Below are 22,875 nucleotides of genomic sequence, written 5' to 3'. Positions count from 1 at the left end.
TGCCCCCTAGACCTGTATTTCCAAGCCAGTGAAGTCGTTTCTCTGCTCCAGCAGTTAGCCTTAATACTTTTTAGACTTCAATCAAAGAACTCCTTTATTTCCCAACTTCCAAGACATAATACCATAGTTTCAAAAATCACACCTTTCTCGTTCTCGGGGCAGCACGGTGGCGCAGCGGTAGAGTTGCTGCCTCACAGCGCTTACGGCACCAGAGACCCGGGTTCGATCCTGACTACGGGTGCTGTCTGTACGGAGTTTGTACGTTCTCCCGTGACTGCGTGGGTTTTCTCCGAGATCTTCGGTTTCCTCCCACACTCAAGACCGACAGGTTTGTAGGTTAATTGGCTTGGTATAAATGTAAAATTGTCCCTAGTGTGTGTGTAGGATTGTGTTAATGTGCAGGGATTGCTCGTTGGTGCGGACTTGGTGGGCCGAAGGGCCTGTTTCCACGCTGTATCGCTAAACTAAACTAGCCTTCCCAAGATGTGGTGTCCAGAAAAGACAGCAAGTTTATTTAGAGTGCTGCTTTGGAGTGGGAGGACTGATTATACTTTTATTGTCTTTTTTATTGTTTTGAAACATTTTGACAATCATTTTTTCCATATTTCTGAAATGGGCAGTAATCTTTCAGAAAAATTGTGGGTCAGCACTTTTCACACTTAAAATGAATTGAGTTAGTATTTTTTAGGTTAGTTTGGTTTGGAGATGCAGCGTGGAAACAGGCCCTTCGGCCCACTGAGTCCATGCCAACCAGACATCGCCCATTTTATGCTACACACGAGGGGCAATTTGCATAAAACCAATTAACCTATAAACTTTTCACTTTTTTGGGATGTGGGAGGCAAATCAGAGCACCCGGAGGAAACCCATGTGATCATAGGGAGAATGTGCAAACTCCTCGCACAGACAGCGCCTGTGGTCAGGATCAAACCTGGACCGCTGGTGCTGTGAGGCAACAACTAGACCAGTTGTGCCAATTTTGTTGCATGTGTTTGCAATCTGGCATTGGTTGGTCCTGCCAAATTCCATGATAGTTAAAACATAGAAACATAGAAAATAGGTGCAGGAGTAGGGCATTCGGCCCTTCTAGCCAGCACTGCCATTCAATATGATCATGGCTGTTAGTTTAAAATCAGTACCCCGTTCCTGCCTTCTCCCCATATCCCTTGATTCCGCTAGCCCTAGGAGCTCTATCTAACTCTCTTTTGAATGCACCCAGTGGCATTCTGAGGCAGAGAATTCCACAAATACTCGTCTTGAATACTCCCCCAGCAGCAGCCCCCTTTCTTCCCCTGACCCTTGCCTTCATTTGGAGTTTGGATGTTCTCCTTGTGTGGGTTTTCTCTGGGTGCTGCGGTCTCCTCCAAAAACGTACAGTTTTGTAGGTTAATTGGCTTTGGTAAATTGTAGAATTATCCCTAATGTGTAGGATAGTGTTAATGGACAGGGTGATTGTTGGTCGGCATGGACTCTTTGGGCTGAAGGGCCTGATTCCACGCTGTGCCTCCAAAGTAAAGGCTAAGCCTTAGTGAGCAGACATCTCTTCCACCACCCCCAATCTCCTTGCTTTCTTTTGTACATCTCCCATCCCTGGGCCCCATGTTTCTCTTTTATCCTCCCCCCTTCCTCCTTTCCCCGTCCCCTCCCACCAATATATCTCACTCCGGCTTTTGCATTTCACTCCAACTCAGAGAAGATTCACCAGATTGATCCCTGGGATGGCGGGACTTTCATATGAAGAAAGACTGGATGGACTAGGCTTGTACTCGCTGGAATTTAGAAGACTGAGGGGGGATCTTATAGAAACATATAAAATTCTTAAGGGGTTGGAGAGGCTAGATGCGGGAAGATTGTTCCCGATGTTGGGGAAGTCCAGAACCAGGGGTCACAGCTTAAGGATAAGGGGGAAGTCTTTTAGGACCGAGATGAGAAAACATTTCTTCACACGGAGAGTGGTGAGTCTGTGGAATTCTCTGCCACAGAACGTAGTTGAGGCCAGTTCATTGGCTATATTTAAGAGGGAGTTAGATGTGGCCCTTGTGGCTAAAGGGATCAGGGGGTATGGAGCGAAGGCAGGTACAGGTTACTGAGCCGGATGATCGGCCATGATCATATTGAATCGCGGTGCAGGCTCGAAGGGCCGAATGGCCTACTCCTGCACCTATTTTCTATGTTTCTATGTTTCTAACTCCTTCCTTATCTGACACCCTCTTTACTCTTTTTCATCTCTGTCACGTAGTCCATCCATCTCTTCTAACCGAACCCCCTTCCCACACCTGTATCCACCTATCACTTGCAAGGCTTTGCCCCATCCACACCTCCCCCGATCCAGCTTTCTTCCCCCCCCTCCACTCCATCGGTCCAATAAGGTGTTCCGACCTGAAACGTCGCCTGTCATTTGGCTCCACGGATGCTGCCTGACCTGCCGAGTTCCTCCAGCCTTTCGTTTTTGGCTCTTGATCTTGGTTGGGTTTTGATTTATTTGTAAAGATTTTCATCTCTTTTCGGAAATGTCGGGCTAGAATTTGTCAATATGTAACATTGATTTACTTCTTTTTATTTTCTAATCTTTTCCCATGTTTATAAATTCAAGTAACCTACTTTATCAACTTAAGAAGGTTAATGTCTACGAATGTCAAGGATTCACAGATCACATCACATAATATATTGAGCTAGAAATTCTTTTTGCATAACTAACACAATCTTGGTATGAGCCCGTATACTTTTTTGTCCTTGAATGTTATTGTTCTAGAAAGCATCATTTAATGGTTCAATGGGAGTTTTTTATTGTCACCTGTGCAAAGTACTAACACTGTGAAATTTGTTTTCTTAACGTTCTTTAGCTGTTCTTTGCATGAAGTTGCATCCAACATATTTCTGCCCATTTTACCATTTTTGTTTCGTGTCATTATGAAAAAAAAAACGATTCACTTCGCTAGGTTTGCCTAAGTTTCGAGTTAATCGGCAAACTTTATATTGATCTCAAAGTACTGGAGTAATTAACTATCTCCCCAGTTTACTCTCTGCTTCCTTCAATGACCTCAGAGTCTGAAGAAAGGTCCCAACCCAAAACATCACCAATCCATGTCCTCCAGAGATGCTGCCTTACCTAGTGAGTTTCTCAGCACTTTGTGTTCGATGCAAGATTCTGTTTACTTGCTCTTCATGGTGTCTTGGTGGACTGATCTCCTAGAATGGAATTGTTGAGCTAACTATGAGGGATCATCACTTCTAACCATCTCCACATCTGAAAAATATAATCTCTGCTTTGTTCAATTCATGAATTTCCTACTATAACTTCCCCCTGAAGGGGGCCATACCTTCATGCACTTGTTCCGAGATCCAGCATGTATTTTTTTAACAGAAAATGGATATGGAAAGAAGGCAGAAGAATGGGGTTGAGAGAGAAAGATAGACCAGCCATGATCGGATGGTGGAGTAGACTTGATGGGCCGAATGGCCTAATTCCGCCCCTAGAACTTATGGTCATCTTGGCTGTCACCACTTCCAAGGCATAGCATATCATCATGGTGGGGAAGAATGCCTTCGAAGAGCAAGTAATCCTAATCTTCACACCAGACTACCATCACCAATGCTTTCATGCAACATCATTTATTTAGTATCGTTTAAAGATACAGCATGGAAACATCCCCTTTGGCCCATCGTGTCATAGAATCACTGTAATGCAGTGTGGAAACAGACCCTTCAGACCAACTTGCCCACACCGGCCAACATGTCCCAGTTACACTAGTCCCATCTGCCTGCGTTTGGTCCATATCCATGTCTGTGCTGAATGGTGATCACCCATCTGTCTTACACACTCGGGACAATTTTACAGAAGCCAATTAACCCACACACCTGGTATTTATTTCACAAAATGCTGGAGTAACTCAGCAGGTCAGGCAGCATCTGAGGAGTGAAGGAATGGGTGACGTTTCGGGTCGAGACCCTTCTTCAGACTGATGACCTACAAACCTGTATGTCTTTGGAGTGTGGAAGGAAAGTGGAGCACCCTTGAGAAAACTTATGCAGAGAACGAACAAACTCCGTATAGACAGCACCCATGGTCAGGATCGAACCCAGGTCTCCGGCGCTGTAAGGCAGCAACTCTACCGCTGCGCCACCTGTCTTGTGGGCCGGACGTTCTTCCATTCATGCGGTCTTCATAACGATTGAAACACTGGTCGTTTTTAGTGCCATGTACAGGCCAGCTAGCCTTAAACTGTTGCGTGTTGCCATTTTGAGCAGTGGCTGCCTGTTTCAATTCTGAAGTATCTGTTCCCACTTGAAGGCATGCAAATGAAGCTCCAATTATTCAGATCAGCAATTTAAATAATAAATGATTGGGCTTCACTGCATCCGTGAGATCAGCTCATCGTCTGACACTGCAGAATTTGGCCTTTTAATGATCATGAAAGGAAACCCAAGAGACTGAAGTATAATGGATAAATTCATAATGTGCAACTCTTGAAGTAACTAATTTCCCCTCCTCTCTTAAGTGGATAGAATATTGTGCTGTTGCAGGTTTAGAGATACGGTGCAGAATCCGGCCAGTCAAGAGTCAAGTGTGTTTTATTACCATATTGGCCCAGATAGAACAATGAAATTCTTACTTGCAGAATATGCAAACATAGTGCACTGTAAACAATATAATAACAAGAGAGAAAGAAAAACACTACACATATTAAGGACAATTTTTACATTTGCACCAAGACAATTACCTACAAACTTGTACGTCTTTGGAGTGTGAAGATCTCGGAGAAAACCCACACAGGTCATGTGGAGAACGTACAAACACTGTACAGCCAGTGCCCGTGGTCAGAGTCAGACCCGGGTCTCTGGCGCTGTGAGGCAGCAACTGTGCCACCGCGCTGCGACGGCCAGCTTTGCCTGCTTTTGACTCCATGCTTATTGGATTGCTCAGAGGCAAGAGAAGAGCAGAAATTAGATCGACACTGTATTTGTCAATTCAGCTTGACTTTCTTTAACCAGAGATGGGAGCAGTGAATTTTTGAATTGCCGTGAGCTAGATTTTAACCTCAAAGTAATGGTGAGACTTAACCACAAAGTAACTGCAACAGTCTGAGCTGAGTCGCAAAAATGGCATCTCATTATCCAGCTTACTACTGCCATATAGTTGGGGCCCGTTTGAGCCTTGGTGGAGTCCAGGCAGGCGAGGAATCGAGTGTCAAGCGCGTGGATCCGGCGAAGAAAAAAGTATAGTTGGGGCCCGTAGAGTTGATCCATTTGCACCGTACAAACCAAATGGAGCTAAGCCCACTATAGTCAGCGGGACAGGCAGCATCTCTGGAGAGAAGCAATGGGTGACGTTTTGGGTCGAGACCCTTCTTCGGACTGACAGTCAGAGGAGAGGGAGACCAGTGATATGTGGAAGGGGAAGGTGTGAAAAACGGCAGATCAAAGTAGTCGACGATCAAGGAAATGTAGAATGGATCATTGTAAGCTGAGGGGAAGGTGACAAAATGGCGTACAATCAGGAGGACAGTGACAGTTGCCAAAGAACTAGGGTGGGGGCCGGACAGGGAGAGAGGGAAAGCAAGGGTTACTTGAAGTTAGAGAAGTCAATATTCATACCGCTGAGTTGTAAGCTGCCCAAGTGAAATCATCATCATATCATCATATATATACAGCCGGAAACAGGCCTTTTCGGCCCTCCAAGTCCGTGCCGCCCATCGATCCCCGCACATTAACACTATCCTACACCCACTAGGGACAATTTTTACATTTTACCCAGCCAATTAACCTACATACCTGTACGTCTTTGGAGTGTGGGAGGAAACCGAAGATCTCGGAGAAAACCCACGCAGGTCACGGGGAGAACGTACAAACTCCTTACAGTGCAGCACCCGTAGTCAGGATCGAACCTGAGTCTCCGGCGCTGCATTCGCTGTAAAGCAGCAACTCTACCGCTGCGCTACCGTGCCGCCTATATGAGGCATTGTTCCTCCAATTTGGAGTTGGACAGTGAAGGAGGCCTAGGGCAGAAAGGTCAGTGTGGGAATGGGAGGGGGAGTTAAAGTGTTAAGCAACCGGGAGATCAGGTAGGCCTGGGCGGACTGAGCGGAGGCATCTGTGGTTCCTTCCTACACACATAGTCTCTTGAGTCTTGTCTAGTGGAGGTACTCATTTAAACAATATGGTAAGTATTAATCACTGCAAATCGACCTTGTTGACACTGGGAATTAATAGCAAGAGTAGAGGCTAATCCCTTCAGGTATTGCAGGAGATTTTTTCAAATGGAAGTATGCCTTTCTCCTTTCTGTCTCCATTTCTGTTGCTGAAAATGCAATCATTCTCGTGCCCTCGTTATTTCTTTTTCTGAATCTATTTTGAATTCACTTGCTTCTCAGTTCTAGCACTCCTCAGTTGTGCGTCCTTGAATTCAGTTTGTTAAGATGCACCGTTGCTTGTTAAGTTCATCCAAGTTCCCGTGCCCCAGTTCTCTCTCTCTGCAATGTCAACTTGTAACTTCAACAAGAAAAGGCAGTGAACACACAATCACCATTTGTTGCCTCGTCTGCAGTAAAATTGAACCCATTAATGTAAGCCAATGAATGTAAAATTGAAGTCAAAATGGAAGCGATTCTGATCTGAATGAATGAATGGTTTAATTATTTTTATGGTTGCTCTTTCAGTAGATTACAACCTTTATTTGTTTATTAACAAGGTTTAGGTTCAGATTAGGTAAAAGGGAAGTGCAACAAGACCTGGGTGTCCTTGTGCACCAGTCACTGAAAGTAAACATGCAGGTACAGCAAGCAGTGAAGAAAGCTAATGGCATGTTGGCCTTCATAAAGAGAGGATTTGAGTTTCGGAATAAAAAGAGGTCCTTCTGAAGTTGTATAGGGCCCTGATGAGACCACATCTGGAGTATTGTGTGCAGTTTTGGTCTCTTCATTTGAGGAAGGACATCCTTGCTTTTGAGGCAGCGCAGCGTAGGTTCACAAGGTTAATCCCCGGGATGGCGGGACTGTCATATGAGGAAAGATTGGAAAGACTGGGCTTGTTTTCACTGGAATTTAGAAGGATGAGAGGGGATCTTATATAAACATATAAAATTATAAAAGGACTGTTCAAGCTGGATGCAGGAAAAATGTTCCCAATGTTAGGCGAGTCCAGAACCAGGGGCCACAGACTAAGAATAAAGGGAAGGCCATATAAATCTGAGGTGAGAAAAATCTTTTTCACCCAGAGTTGTGAATTTGCGGAATTTTCTGCCACAGAAGGCCATGGAGGCCAATTCACTGGATGAATTTAAAAGAGATTTAGATAGAGCATTTGGGGCTAGCGGAATCAAAGGGTATGGGGAGAAGGCAGGCACAGGGTACTGATTGTGGATGATCAGCCATGATCATAATGAATGGCGGTGCTGGCTCAAAGGGCCAAATGGCCTCCTCCTTCACCTATTTTGTATGTTTTTTATGTTTTATTATTGTCACGTGTACCGAGGTACAGTGAAAGCTTTGTTTTGCATGCTTTTCAACCGGATCAGATAATACAAAACATAAATACAATCAAGTCAAACTCAAGTACAGTAGGTAGAACAAAGAGGAAGAATACAGAGTGCAGAATATAGTCCTCGGCATTGTAGTATATCGATAGATATAGCAAAACGCTGGAGTAGCTCAACAGGCCAGGCAGCATCTCTGGAGCAAGTGGATAGGTGGTGTTTCGGGTCGGGACCCTTCTTCAGACAGATTGTAGGGGAGGAGGAACTGGAAGCAAGAAAAGTCCAGGACAAATCAGGGCCGGCAACAGATGACTCCAGGCAGGGAGGTTCCCTGATAGGCCGATTGTTGGCAAGGGATGGTGTGATCCCAAGAGGGATTCATCGTGGTGAACTGTGGAACTAGTTAACTGACCTTTCGTGGAGGAAGTGGGGTGGGGGGGGGGGGGAATTTTTGCTGAAGTTACCTAAAATGAGAGAATTCAACGTTCCACAGACGAAGTTCAATGTTTGCGTAGGGTTAGTGGTGAATTAGAAAGTGGCCTGGCTTATGGAAGGACCGTTCAGAAGCCTGACCATTCTGAAGCTGTTCCTGAGCCTGGTGGTGGGCGATTTCCAGCTTCTGTACTTTCTGCCCGATGGGAGCAGGGAGAAGACAGAATGACCGGGCTGGGACGAGTCTTCGATTATGTCGGCCATTTGTACGAGGCAGCGTGAAGTGTGGGTGGAATCAGTGATGGGGGGCTCTGGCCTGGGGAGATGGACTGGCCCTCTGTTTCATGTGAACAAACCTGCCCGGGAGAGATGTTTTCACGTTTCTTTGTTTCCTTCTAGAATATTCTGCACATCAATGTAACGAAGAATGGATACACTGATCCAAACAACCTTAAATTTGAAGAAATAAAAATCCTTGGCATATTGAGTGCTCCAAAATCTGTCAAAGTAATCCAGGGCACTCAAGTTACAATTGTACCACCGGAAAATATCGATTATCATGCAGTCACTAAGGTAATGAAAACTTCTTTATAATTCTTTATAATTTATACTGTCTCCAAATGACAGGGCTCTGGGGAGTGTTGTAGGGCAGAAGGATCTAGGAGAGCAGGTACATAGCTCCTTGAATGTGGCATCACAAGTAGTAAGGGTGGTCAAGAAGGCTTTCAGCACATTGGCCTTCTTCTTGTTAGGCCCCTCCGTCATGGCTGACCATGGGTGATGCATCCTAGTTGGCTGCTTGCTCCGAACCTCGGCTAGAGCACAGCTTCGTTTGTGGCTGAAGAGACCAATGTGGGAGTGACAGTCTCTGTCGCAAAGGTCACATTTGTGTGTGGTCTCTGGTCTGTTGACGTTGCGGCGATCCTTTCTGCGTGCCCGCTTTTCTGCCGCTGCGTTGATCAGTTTCTCTTCCCCCGTTTTGAGATGTTGGCTCAGGGTACCTCTCCACCTCGTACGGTCAGCCCGAAGTCCTTGCAAGCCCGATAGAAGTGGTCCATCAGTGACTGTAGTTCCTGCTGGGTGTGGGACACAACTGCTGCGTCATCGGCGAACAACATGTCTTTGATGAGAGCTTCACGTACTTTTGTCTTGGCTCTGAGGCGGGCGAGGTTGAAGAGCCTGCCGTCTGATCTAGTACGCAGGTAGATCCCCTCTGTTGTGGTGCCGAAGGCATGTTTCAGGAGCAGAGCGACGAAAATCCCAAAGAGTGTGGGAGCGAGGACGCAGCATTGTTTGACGCCACTGCGGATGTCGAAGGGCTCCGAGAAACTGCCATTGAACTGCACTGTCCCCTTCGTGTTGATGTGGAAGAGAATCTATCATGCTCTGCAGTTTTGGTGGGCAGCCGATCTTTGGGAGAGCCTTGAATAGGCCATCGCTGCTGACGAAGTCAAACGCCTTGGTGAGGTCAATGAAAGCAATATCCAGGGGTATCCGCTGTTCTCTGCACTTTTCCTGGAGCTGGCGAAGGGAGAAGACCATGTCTACTGTTGACCTTCCAGCTCGGAAACCGCACTGTGACTCTGGGTAGACACGTTCTGCCAGCTTCTGCAGGCGGATCAAGATGACCCGAGCAAAGACCTTGCCCACGATGTTGAGGAGGGAGATGCCTCTGTGGTTGTTGCAGTCACTTCTCTCGCCCTTGTTCTTGTAGAGGGTAATGATCGTGACATCCCTCATGTCCTGTGGTACAGCTCCTTCTTGCCAGCACTGGCAGAGGACCATGCAAAGGAAGCAACTGGCCTTCATCAGTCAGTGTATTTTAGTATAAAAATTGGAAAGTTATGTTACAATTGTACCAAGGCATTGGTGAGGCCAAATTTAGAGTATTATGTTCAGTTTTGTTCACCTATTCGAGGAAGGGTGTTCCTATCTAGGAGAGGTTTAGAGGGATATATATATATGTGGACCAAGCGCAGGCAGGTGGGCCTAGTGTAGCTGGGACATGTTGGTCGGCCTGGGCAAGTTGGGTCGAAGGGCCTGTTTCCACTTTGTATGACTCTGTGTCTATCTAGGATATCAGCTTTGCAGCCCCATGAGTCTCCATTTTCTTTTTTAGCCTCTCGTTCTGCTTTTGTCACCTAATGTGTCTGTTGAGATGTAAAGGGTAGTGAAAATTTACTGGATCCTATTCATAGCAAAGTAATTGATTCCAGGCGTAACTTTGAACTCAAGCTTTGAATCTAATCTTGTACAATGGGCACAAAGTAAAAATAACTAACCTAAAATAAATATTGCGTTCAGTTCTGGGCACCATGTTAGAGAAAAGTTATTGTCAAGCTTGAAAGGGTTCAGAGAAGATTTACGAGGATGTGGCCAGGATTAGAGGGTGTGAGCTACAGGGAGAGGTTGAGTAGGCTGGGTCTCTATTCCTTGGAGCGCAGGAGGATGAGGGTGATCTTATAGAGGTGTATAATATCATGAGAGGAATAGATCGGGTAGATGCACAGAATCTCTTGCCCAGAGCAGGGGAAATTGAGGACCAGAGGACATAGGTTCAAGGAGAAGGGGAAAAGATTTAATAGGAATCTAAGGGGTAACATTTTCACACAAAGGGTGGTGGGTGTATGGAACAAGCTGCCAGAGGAGGTAGTTGAGGCTGGGACTATCCCAACGTTCAAGAAACAGTCATAGAGGTGCATGAATAGGACAGGTTTGGAGGGGTGTGGACCAAGCTCAGGTAGGTGGCACTAGTGTAGCTGGGACATGTTGGTCGGCATGGGCAAGTTGGGCTGAAGGGCCTGTTTCCACGTTGTATGACTCTATGACTGTGTCTATGTAGTGTTTCAGCTTGTGCAGCCTCTTGAGCTCCCATTCTCTTTTTTAGCCTCTCGTTCCGTTTTTGTCACCTGGTGTCGGCTATTGTGTTTGTTGAGATGTAAAGGGTAGTGATAATTTACTGGATCCTATTCATAGCAAAGTCATTGATTCCAGGCATAACTCTGAATTCATGCTTTGTATCTAATCTTGTACAATGGGCACAAAGTAAAAATAACTAGCCAATGGAGAACGATGGTGACACCATAAATGCTTACAAAAGCAGTGTCTGGTTACAATTATACCCACCCGAATATATCAACTATAAGGCAATCACTGAGGTAATGAAAACTCCTTTATAATTGCATGAAAAACAAGTAATGCTTTATAATATACAACCTAAACGAATTTAAACCAATACAAACTATAATTGCAAATTCAATGCTCCCCTTACTGAATTGATGTAAGTAAACCTGGCTTACAATATCTTTGACACAAAGTGCTGGAGTAACTCAGGTGAGCCAGCATCTCTGGAGCACATGGATGGATGACGTTTTAGATTGGGGCTTTTCTTCAGTCTGAAGAAGGGTCCCGCCCTGAAACGTTGCCGCCTGAAGACGACTCCCGACCCAAATTGTCGCAGTTTGAAGAAGGGGCCCCAACCTGAAACGTCACCTATCCATGTTCTCTAACCTGACCCGTTGAGTTACTCTAGCACTTTGTGTCTTTATTTGCAAACGCGCATCTGCGGTTGCTTGTGTCTGTGTTTCCGATAGTTTTGTTAGGATATTGTGATTGAAAGAGAAGATTTAGAATTTTTCTGAAAAATTATATCTTCAAAAGTCCCATATTGTACTCTGCTTTAACAGGAAAATATAGAGTGCACATTGTTTGATAATTTTACTGTCTGCTCAGTAGAACAATTCAGTGCATTCTTTAGTTTGATCATGTTTAGGAAAAAGCAATCCTATTGCTTATTAATTTATTATTGTTGATGCATGACTTTCAGTGTTCAGATTTTTGTACCAATTAAATTTTAATGCATATTGCCAGTAAAAACTAAATATTTATTACATTTACCATGGCTTAATTAGGTACATTTTGCATTAAAATTAAACATTTTTATTTTGTCATCATTACCTAGATGACTTATGTGATTTTTTTTCCCCTCCAGAGAAAGAATTAAGTGGAATATCCACCCTACTAGTTTTTTTCTTAATGGTCAGCATAATTTGAACATTGCTCTCAGAAAATACTGTTGCTGGAACTATGAGCTGTATAAAATTATAAGGGGAATCGACAGGGTTAATGCACAGAGCCGTTTGCCCAATGAGGGGGGAATCAAACAGAAAAGTAGACATAGAAAGTAGGTGCAGGAGTAGGCCATTCGACCCTTCGAACCTGCACCGCCATTCAATATGATCATGGCTGATCATCCAACTCAGTATCCTGTACCTGCCTTCTCTCCATACCCCCTGATCCCTTTAGCCACAAGGGCCACATCTAACTCCCTCTTAAATATAGCCAATGAACTGGTCTCAACTACCTTCTGTGGCAGAGAATTCCACAGATTCACCACTCTGTGTGTGAAAAAAAACGTTCTCATCTCGGTCCTAAAAGAGTTCCCCCTTATCCTTAAACTGTGACCCCTTGTTCTGGACTTCCCCAACATCGGGAACAATCTTCCTGCATCTAGCCTGTCCAACCCCTTAAAAATTTTGTAAGTTTCTATAAGATCCCCCCCTCAATCTTCTAAATTCCAGCGAGTACAAGCCGAGTCTATCCAGTCTTTCTTCATATGAAAGTCCTGCCATCCCAGGAATCAATCTGGTGAACCTTCTCTGTACTCCCTCTATGGCAAGAATGTCTTTCCTCAGATTAGGAGACCAAAACTGTACGCAATACTTAGGTTTAAGGTGAGAGGGGCAAGATTTAATCAGAACCCAAGGGACAACTTTTTCACTCAGAGGTTGATGGTTATCTGGAACGAGCTGCCAGAGGAGGCAGGTACTAGAACAACAACAGTAGCAGCAGCAATCAGCAGTAGCAGCAGCAATCAGCAGTAGCAGCAGCAATCAGCAGTAGCAGCAGCAATCAGCAGTAGCAGCAGCAATCAGCAGTAGCAGCAGCAATCAGCAGTAGCAGCAGCAATCAGCAGTAGCAGCAGCAATCAGCAGTAGCAGCAGCAATCAGCAGTAGCAGCAGCAATCAGCAGTAGCAGCAGCAATCAGCAGTAGCAGCAGCAATCAGCAGTAGCAGCAGCAATCAGCAGTAGCAGCAGCAATCAGCAGTAGCAGCAGCAATCAGCAGTAGCAGCAGCAATCAGCAGTAGCAGCAGCAATATCACCAGTAGCAGCAGCAGCAAGCAGCACCAAGCTGTGTTGCTTGGGAAGTAGTGTGTGGGGATTGTGTGGGGATTGTAAGGAGTAAGACCTGTGTGATCTCCCGGACTAGTTTCGATCGCCTAGCTTGGGGTCGGAGAGGAATTTCCCGGATTTTTTCCCAAATTGGCCTGGGTTTTTTATCCGGTTTTTCGCCTCTCCCAGGAGATCACTCAGTTCTTTTGGGTGGGCGGTTGGAGCGGTTGGAGTAGCGGCCGGGCGGTAGGTTTAGTAACCGAGCGCGGGGCTTTGTTTGGAGAGTATGACTGCCAGGGCAGTTTTTTGTTCTGGGTGTCAGATGTGGGGAATCTGGGAGTCTGATAGTCTTCCAGACATCCACATCTGCGCCAGGTGTGACGAGATGGGGCTCCTAAGGGACCGTATTAGGAACCTGGAGCGGCAGATTGATGACCTCCGTCTGATCAGGGAGAGTGAGGAGGTTATAGATAGGAGTTACAGAGAGGTGGTCACTCCTAGACCACGGGAGGTAGACAAGTGGGTCACTGTTAGGGGGGGCAAGGAACAGAGGCAGGGACTAGGGAGTACCCCGGTGGCTGTACCCCTTGGAAATAAGTACTCCTGTTTAAGTACTGTTGGGGGGGACAGCCTACCTGGGGGCAACGACGGTGCCCGGGCCTCTGGCAAGGAGTCCGGCCCTGTTGCTCAGAAGGGTAGGGAAAGGAAGAGGAGAGCAGTAGTAATAGGGGACTCTATAGTGAGGGGGTCAGATAGGCGTTTCTGTGGACGCAGTCGGGAGACCCGGATGGTGGTTTGCCTCCCTGGTGCCGGTGTCCGGGATGTGCCTGAGCGTGTCCAGGATATCCTGAAAGGGGAGGGAGAGGAGCCAGAGGTCGTGGTACATATAGGTACCAACAATATAGGTAGGATAAGGGAAGAGGTCCTGAAAGGAGAATTCAGGGGGCTAGGAAGAGAGTTAAAAAAAAGGACTTCCAAAGTAATAATCTCAGGCTTACTGCCTGTGCCACGCGATAGTGAGAATAGGAATGGAGTGAGGTGGAGGATAAATACGTGGCTGAGGAACTGGTGCAGGGAGCAGGGTTTCAAGTTTCTGGATCATTGGGACCTCTTCTGGGGGAAGTATGACCTGTACAAAAAGGACGGGTTGCATCTGAACCCGAGGGGAACCAATATCCTGGCGGGGAGATTTGCTAAAATAACTGCGGAGACTTTAAACTAGTACGGTTGGGGGGAGGGACTCAAACACAGATAGCTAATAGGCAGTGTGTGAGGCAGGAGGCAGAAAAGGGAAACACTCAGACCCAATATGTAGGAGAGAAAGAAGGGAAAAGAAATAAACTGAGAATAAGAAATGATGGGTCCCTTAAATGTGTATATTTTAATGCTAGGAGCATTGTAAGAAAGGTGGATGAGCTTAGAGCCTGGATTGACATCTGGAAGTATGATGTTGTGGCGATCAGTGAAACATGGTTGCAGGAGGGTTGCGATTGGCAATTAAATATTCCAGGATTTCATTGTTTCAAATGTGATAGAATCGGAGGGGTAAGAGGTGGGGGTGTTGCATTGCTTGTCAGGGAGGATATCACAGCAGTGCTTTGGCAGGACAGACTAGAAGGCTCGATTAAGGAGGCTGTTTGGGTGGAACTCAGAAATGAGAAAGGTTTAGCAACACTTATAGGGGTGTATTATAGACCGCCAAATAGGGAACGAGAATTGGAAGAGCAAATATGTAAGGAGATAGCAGATATTAGTAGTAAGCACAGAGTGGTGATTGTGGGTGATTTCAATTTTCCGTATATAGACTGGGAATCACATTCTGTTAAAGGGCTGGATGGTTTGGAGTTTGTAAAATGTGTGCAGGATAGTTTTTTGCAGCAATACGTAGAGGTGCCTACCAGAAAAGGGGCAGTGTTGGACCTCCTGTTAGGAAATGAGATGGGTCAGGTGAAGGAGGTATGTGTTGAGGAGCACTTTGGGTCTAGTGATCATAATGCCATTAGTTTCAATATCATTATGGAGAAGGTCAAATCTGGACCAAGGGTTGCGATTTTGGATTGGAGAAAGGCTAATTTTGAGGAGATGAGAAAGGATTTAAAAGGAGTGAAATGGAAATTGTTGTTTTATGAAAAGGATATAATAGAGAAATGGAGGATATTTAAAGGTGAAATTTTGAGAGTACAGAGTCTTTATGTCCCTGTTCGGTGGAAAGGAAAGAATAATAATTTGAAAGAGCCGTGGTTTTCCAGGGAAATTGGACACTTGGTTCGGAAAAAGAGGGAGATATACATTAAATATAAGCGGCAGGGAGTAAATGAGGTTCTTGAGGAATATAAAGAATGTAAAAGGAATCTTAAAAAGGAAATTAGAAAAGCGAAAAAAAGATATGAGGCTGCTTTGGCAAGTAATGTAAAAGTAAACCCCAAGGGGTTCTACAGATATATCAATAGCAAAAGGATAGTGAGGGATAAAATTGGTCCATTAGAGAGTCAGAGTGGACAGCTATGTGCTGAGCCGGAAGAAATGGGGGAGATATTAAACAATTTCTTTTCTTCGGTATTTACCGAGGAGAAGGATATTGAATTATGTGAGGTAAGCGAAACAAGTAGAGTAGTGATGGAAATTAGGAGGATTAAAGAAGAGGAGGTACGGACACTTTTGAAGAATATAAAAGTGGATAAGTCTCCAGGTCCTGATAGGATATTCCCTAGGACATTGAGGGAAGTTAGTGCAGAAATAGCAGGGGCTATGACGGAAATATTTCAAACGTCATTAGAAACAGGGATGGTGCCGGAAGATTGGCGCATTGCACATGTTGTGCCTTTGTTTAAAAAAGGTTCTAAAAGTAAACCTAGCAATTATAGACCTATTAGTTTGACGTCTGTGGTGGGAAAATTAATGGAAAAGATACTTAGGGACAATATATATAATTATTTGGATAATCAAGGCCTGATTAGAAACAGTCAACATGGATTTGTGCCTGGAAGGTCATGTTTGACTAATCTTCTTGAATTTTTTGAAGAGGTTACCAGGGAAATTGATAAGGGCAAGGCTGTGGATGTTGTCTATATGGACTTCAGTAAGGCATTTGACAAGGTTCCACATGGAAGGTTGATTAAGAAGGTTAAATCGTTGGGTATTAATAGTGAGGTTGCAAGATGGATTCAACAATGGCTGAATGGGAGATACCAGAGGGTAACGGTTGACAATTGTATGTCAGGTTGGAGGCCAGTGTCTAGTGGAGTGCCCCAAGGATCTGTGTTGGGTCCACTGTTGTTTGTCATTTACATTAATGATCTGGATGATGGTGTGGCAAATTGGATTAGTAAATATGCAGATGATACTAAGATAGGTGGAGTAGTTGATAGTGAGGTAGATTTTCAAAGTCTACAGAGAGACTTGGGCCTTTTGGAAGGGTGGGCTGAAAGATGGCAGATGGAGTTTAATGCTGATAAGTGTGAGGTGCTGCATTTTGGTAGGACAAATCAAAATAGGACGTACAGGGTAAATGGTAGGGAATTGAGGAATGCAGTGGAACAGAGGGATCTGGGAATAACTGTGCATTGTTCCCTGAAGGTGGAATCTCATGTGGATAGGGTGGTGAAGAAGGCGTTTGGTATGCTTGCTTTTATAAATCAGAGCATCGAGTATAGAAGTTGGGATGTAATGTTGAAATTGTACAGGGCATTGGTGAGGCCGAATCTGGAGTATGGTGTGCAGTTCTGGTCGCCAAATTATAGGAAGGATGTCGACAAAATGGAGAGGGTACAGAGGAGATTTACTAGAATGTTGCCTGGGTTTCAGCACTTAGGCTACAGAGAGAGGTTGAACAGGTTGGGTCTTTATTCTTTGGAGCGTAGAAGGTTGAGGGGGGACTTGATAGAGGTTTTTAAAATTTTGAGAGGGATGGACAGAGTTGACGTGGGTAGGCTTTTCCCTTTGAGAGTGGGGAAGATTCCAACAAGGGGACATAGCTTCAGAATTGAGGGACAAAGGTTTAGGGGTAACATGAGGGGGAACTTCTTTACTCAGAGGGTTGTGACTGTATGGAATGGGCTTCCGGTGGAAGTGGTGGAGGCTGGCTCGATTTTATTATTTAAGAGTAAATTGGATAGGTATATGGATAGGAGGGGATTGGAGGGTTATGGTCTGAGTGCAGGTAGATGAGACTAGGTCAGGGAGAATGGTCGGCGTGGACTGGTAGGGCCGGACAGGCCTGTTTCCATGCTGTGGTTGTTATATGTTATATGTTATATAACATTTAAAAGACATTTGGACAGGTTCATGGATAGGAAAGATTCAGAGGGATATGGGCCAAACACAGGCAAATCAGAGTAACTTGGCACAACAGAATGTGCAAACATGAATAAACATTTATTCTGTAAGCAATATAATAAACAAAAAAAGGTTCAGTGTGTATGTGTGTGTGTGTGTGTGTATATATATAAATACACACACACTTAGACACAGACACACATACATGTATACATGCATATAGATATATATATATATATATATATATACATGCACACGCATATGTGTGTCGTGTATCACATATATGAATATATATATATACACAGATACAGTATATAAACATGCACAGATAAATACACATGCACACGCAGGGCAGGCAACATCTCAGAAGAGAAGGAATGGGTGACGTTTTGGGTCGAGACCCTTCTTCAGACTCAAACACTGTCCTCAGCAGAAGCCTCACCTTTGCTCCCCTCCACCCCCACATCAACGAGTTCCGGGTCCGCCATGATGTGGAGCTATACTCCCATTGCCTCCGCCTCCGAGCCTTTTTCCATGGGAAGGAGTCCTCACCCCCCAGTGATGACCCCTTCTCCCGTCTCCAGCGGACCCCCTCCTCTTGGACCCCCCCCCCCCCCGGTTGTCCAACTACCCTCGCTAGAACTTTTCATTCTCAACTGCCGGCGTGACATTAAACCGCCTCAAATTCTCACTCCCCTGACTCACTCTAACCTCTCCCCTCCTGAACGTGCAGCCCTCCACCCACTCTGCAACAACCCTGGAGTCTGAAGAAGGGTCTCAACCCGAAACGTCACCCACTCTCTCCTGAGATGCTGCCTGACCTGCTGAGTTACTCCAGCATTTTGTGAATAAATACCTTCGATTTGTACCAGCATCTGCAGTTATTTTCCTATACGCATGCACAAGCATATATGTGTCGTGTATCACATATATGAATATATATATATATATATACACACACACATATACAGTATATATACATGCACAAATATATACACATGCACACGCATATGTGTGTGAATTGTATCACATATATGAATATTATATTTACACACACACACCATTTGTAATTGACACTTAAATAAATGTTGAAATGAAAGTGATTTTCTGTCCACAGGTTGCTCGGCTGATAGGTTTACAACTTGTATTTGGGCAGTCGTATACGGTGCAGTGGGATTCTCAAAAGTTTGTAAAAGTTGACTGCCACCCAGAAGGAAAGGCGAGTGAATCTTCCTGCAGAGCACGAGGCTGCACATGGACCGTAAGTCATTTAAAGACCAACAAAAAAAATGTATATATATATACCAGCTTGTAGTTTGCAAAACAAGAAATGAAAGGAATTTTCAATGTTGCATAAAACATCGAACATTACAGCACAATGTTTGTGCCGAACATGATGCCAACTTAAACTGATCTCATCTGCCTGTACATGATCTACTCCCTACACTTTCACGTGTCTACCTGCAAGTCTCTTAAACACCAATATCTTGTTCCAAGCTGCCATCGTTGCCTGTGTGAAAAAACCTTGCCCTGCACATCTCCAGCAAACGATTCCCCCCTCTCACCTTGTAGCTGTGACCTCTAGTGTCGGACCCTGGGAATTCCCACCCTGGGAAAAGTCCTACCCAATCTGTGCCTCTCACGATTTTATACACTTCCATCAAGTCTCCCCGAAACCGCTGACGTTCCAGAGAGCTTTTGCTGAAAAGTTGCATCATGCGGCATATTATGAATTTTGATGTAAAATTCTGAATTTTGGACATCAAAATTCTGAATTTGTAAAATCAAATGTTGGGAGGTGTGTATGTAGGTTAATTTGCCGCTGTACATTGCCCCCTAACATGATGGCAGTGGAGGAGAAAGGGGGATAACATCTAAATCGTGAGAATGGGTGATCAAAGGTCTGAAGAAGGGCCTCGACCTGAAACGTCACCTATTCCTTTTCTCCAGAGATGCTGCCTGACCCGCTGAGTTACTCCAGCCTTTTGTGTCTATGAATAGGTGATCAATGGTTAACGTGGACTCATTGGGTCTAATGGCCTGTTTCCATGCTGTATGTCTGAACTAAATTACAATGTATGAAAGATTATTCTTTGACGAATCAATGGTTGAAAATTCACAACGTGAAAACCACCTTTGCTCGTGATGCTAATAATGGGACATAAAATTCCGCTAAATCTTCCTTCATGATTTATTTATACCTGGAGAGGAGGTTTTTCAAATTAGGAAAAAAAAAGAATCTTGAAAAGCCCGTCAAGAACTGTACAAAAATGACTCCCAGAGAAAAGAACTGTGGAAGGATTTTAAGAAAAGTATATCAGCGCTGTACTGAATATATTTCCATAATCATCGTTTTCTTTTCATTACATTATCAAGAATGAGGTAGCATTTACTTGCAATTTTATGGTATGGTGGTGCATTGAAATAAAATTGCTTTCTTGATTTAGTATTAGTTTTAGAGATACAGCACGGAAACAGGCCCTTTGGCCCACAATGCTGATGATGCCAAATTAAACCAATTAATCCTCTGCCTGCATGTGATCCATTTAAATGCCACTATTGTATCTACCTCCAGTACCACCACAGGCAGTGCGTTCTATGCACCCACCAGTTTCTGTGTAGAAAAGAAATGTCCCAAACATCTACGTTAAACTTTAAGTATAAGAAAATAACTGCAGATGCTGGTACAAATCGAAGGTATTTATTCACAAAATGCTGGAATAACTCAACAGGTCAGGCAGCATCTCAGGAGAGAAGGAATGGGCGACGTTTCGGGTCGAGACCCAAGGAATACCCTCCTGTCGTTGACATTTCCACCAAGTCGAAAAGATCCTGACTGCCTTCCCTATCTACCTCACCCATAATTTGATATACTTCTATCAGGTCTCCCCTCAACCTCCGATTTGGGCAGCAAAGTGGCGCCGCGGTAGAGTTGCTGCCTTCCAGCTCCAGAGACCAGGATTCGATCCTGACCGCCAGTGCTATCTGTAAGGAGTTTGTACGTTCTCCCTGTGACGGCGTGGGTTTCCTCCGGTTCCTTCCCGCGTTCCAAAGACCTGCAGGTTTGCAGGTGAAATGGCTTCTGTAAATTGTCTGTGGTGTGTAGGATAGAACTAATGTATGCGTGATCAATGGTTAGCGTAGATTCGGTGGGCCAAAGGCCCTGTTTCCACGCTGCAGCTCTAAACTAAATTAAACTAAACTCTAAATGAAAATCCAAATCTCTTTCTCGCTAATACCCTCTAATCCTGATATCCTGGTAAACTATGTCCTCTCCTAAGCCTCCATATCCTTAAAATAATGGGATGATCAGAACTGCATACAATACTCCAAATGAAATGTTGGTTAATTTCCGAACCGAATGCAGATGGAAACTGGGGCAGTAACCAAGTTCTTCTGTGAACTGTTATGCGAGCTGGGCCTATCTAGGGCTATTAATAAAATATTAAGTTCCTCAATTTAAAGGAACTCAGGATACATGTTGGATGAGTTTACATTATGCTCACATCGAGTTCTGGCTGATTAATGAGGAATTATTATCGCGCAACAGAACGGCCATAATTAATTCCGACTTAAGGGTGGCATGATGGTGCAGCGGTAGAGTTGTTGCCTTACTGCGCTTTCAGGGCCAGAGGCGCAGGTTCGATCCCGACTACGGGTGCTGTCCACACAGAGTTTTCTCCGACATCTTCGGTTTCCACCCACACTCCAAAGGCATACAGGTTTGTAGGTTAATTGGCTTGGTAAAAATGTAAAGTGTCCCCGGTGTGTGTAGGATAGTGTTAGTGTGCGGGGATCGCTGGTCTTTTGGGACCTGGTGGGTCCAAGGGCCTGTTTCCGCAATGTATCTCTAAACTAAAAAAAAAAAACAATTTCCATTTCTGGCTTTAGATGAAGCAAGATAGATAGCAAATAGACGCAGATAAAATCCTACAGTGACAAAATGAATGTGTGTACATCCACCAACCCTAATACGACTTGGCAGACATAAGATATGAGAGGGATTGGACTTAAGCAGGAGCTGCAGACAAACTCAATGGAAGCATGGAATTGGAGAAATGGTTGCAAAATTCAGCAAATGATCAGCTTGCAAATTAGCCCCAGGTAAAATCCATCCTTGAAAAGAGTAATGCTGAATCTGGAAATGATTGTGAGTATCAGAATTACTGTATGTATAATACCAGCCAAAGATTGGTCTTTGGTCAGCTATGATTACCTTTCCAGTGTTTACTAAGCTCCAAAATATCTGGTTGGAAAGATAGAGATGGCAGGACATAGAGATTGCCTGCACAAAACGTGCCCCGAGTGAGAGGAAGTGGGACTTGCGTGAACGGATGATCGATGGTCAGCATGGACTTGGTGGGCCGAAGGGCCTGTTTCCATGCTGTGTCTTTCAATTAATTCATTCAATGATGTTCCAATGATTAAGGGTGGATAGGATAAAATGGGCGACAAAGATTCTGACAGGATGCACACAAAATGGAGGCATTTTTCCTCTCCCATTGCTATAGACAATAGACAATAGGTGCAGGAGGAGGCCATTCGGCCCTTCGAGCCAGCACCGCCATTCAATGTGATCATGGCTGATCATTCTCAATCAGTACCCCGTTCCTGCCTTCTCCCCATACCCACTGACTCCGCTATCCTTAAGAGCTCTATCTAGCTCTCTCTTGAATGCATTCAGAGAATTGGCCTCCACTGCCTTCTGAGGCAGAGAATTCCAATTGCTACATGATGTCTCTCCTCCCCTGACTCTCCGTCTGAAGAAGGGTCTCGACCCGAAACTTCACCTATTCCTTTTCTCCCGAGATGCTGCCTGACCCGCCGAGTTACTCCAGCTGTTTCTGTCGACAGTATAAACCACCATCTGCCATTCCTTCCTACACATAATGAAACACGCTATACAACTATACTCTCCCTGGAATTGTATTACATTAACTGCAGGCCAGCAGTTCCCTACGCAAGCAATCCATGGAATGAAAGAAAGCATTGTGTAAACACTCTGAAATGGGTGTACTAGTAGAGAAACAAACTGCTCTGTGCTGTTACATAAGTATATAAGAAATAGGAGCAGTAGTCCGAATGATTCTTCACGCTGCACTTCCAATCCAGTGCCATTTTCCAGAACCGAGCCCATTTTGCTCAGTCTAGTTTGGTTTAGAGATACAGCATGCAAACAGGCCCGAAGGCCTGATAATCCGAGTTCTATACCTTTAGTCTGGATATAAAAATAATCTGAATACTGGGTGAGTACAACAGATTTTATTCCACAGTGGGGTTATTTCCGTGAGGATCTCCAGATACAATACAGTTTGTGAAAAGATCTCAACTAGGGAGAGGGGGAAAGAACAGCTTTTTCCAAGATTGATAACTTTTTATACAGAAAGGAAAAGGGGTGTTACATAGGAATCAACAACCAATTACAATATAAATACAATTCACGTGGTTACAGAGGAAACAAAACCATTAATACAGGTCACATGCTTTCAGGAAACGCATCACCGAGAGAAGACGTGAAACTAA

General features: G+C 44.6%; 1 protein-coding gene across 1 annotated transcript in view; it reads left to right on the top strand.

Annotated features, from left to right (window-relative positions):
- si (sucrase-isomaltase) overlaps positions 1-22,875 on the top strand; it is a 265,194-nt gene that overhangs the window by 164,922 nt on the left and 77,397 nt on the right. Inside the window, exons 26-27 of the mRNA XM_078410873.1 lie at positions 8,303-8,476; positions 18,470-18,613. Coding sequence (XP_078266999.1) covers positions 8,303-8,476; positions 18,470-18,613 — 318 coding nt within the window. The remainder of the gene's footprint in view (positions 1-8,302; positions 8,477-18,469; positions 18,614-22,875) is intronic.

This window comes from Rhinoraja longicauda, chromosome 13, assembly GCF_053455715.1.
Source record: "Rhinoraja longicauda isolate Sanriku21f chromosome 13, sRhiLon1.1, whole genome shotgun sequence".
Taxonomy (NCBI): domain Eukaryota; kingdom Metazoa; phylum Chordata; class Chondrichthyes; order Rajiformes; family Arhynchobatidae; genus Rhinoraja; species Rhinoraja longicauda.
Note: the sequence above shows the minus strand (reverse complement) of the source record. Positions and strands in the feature narration are given on the sequence as shown.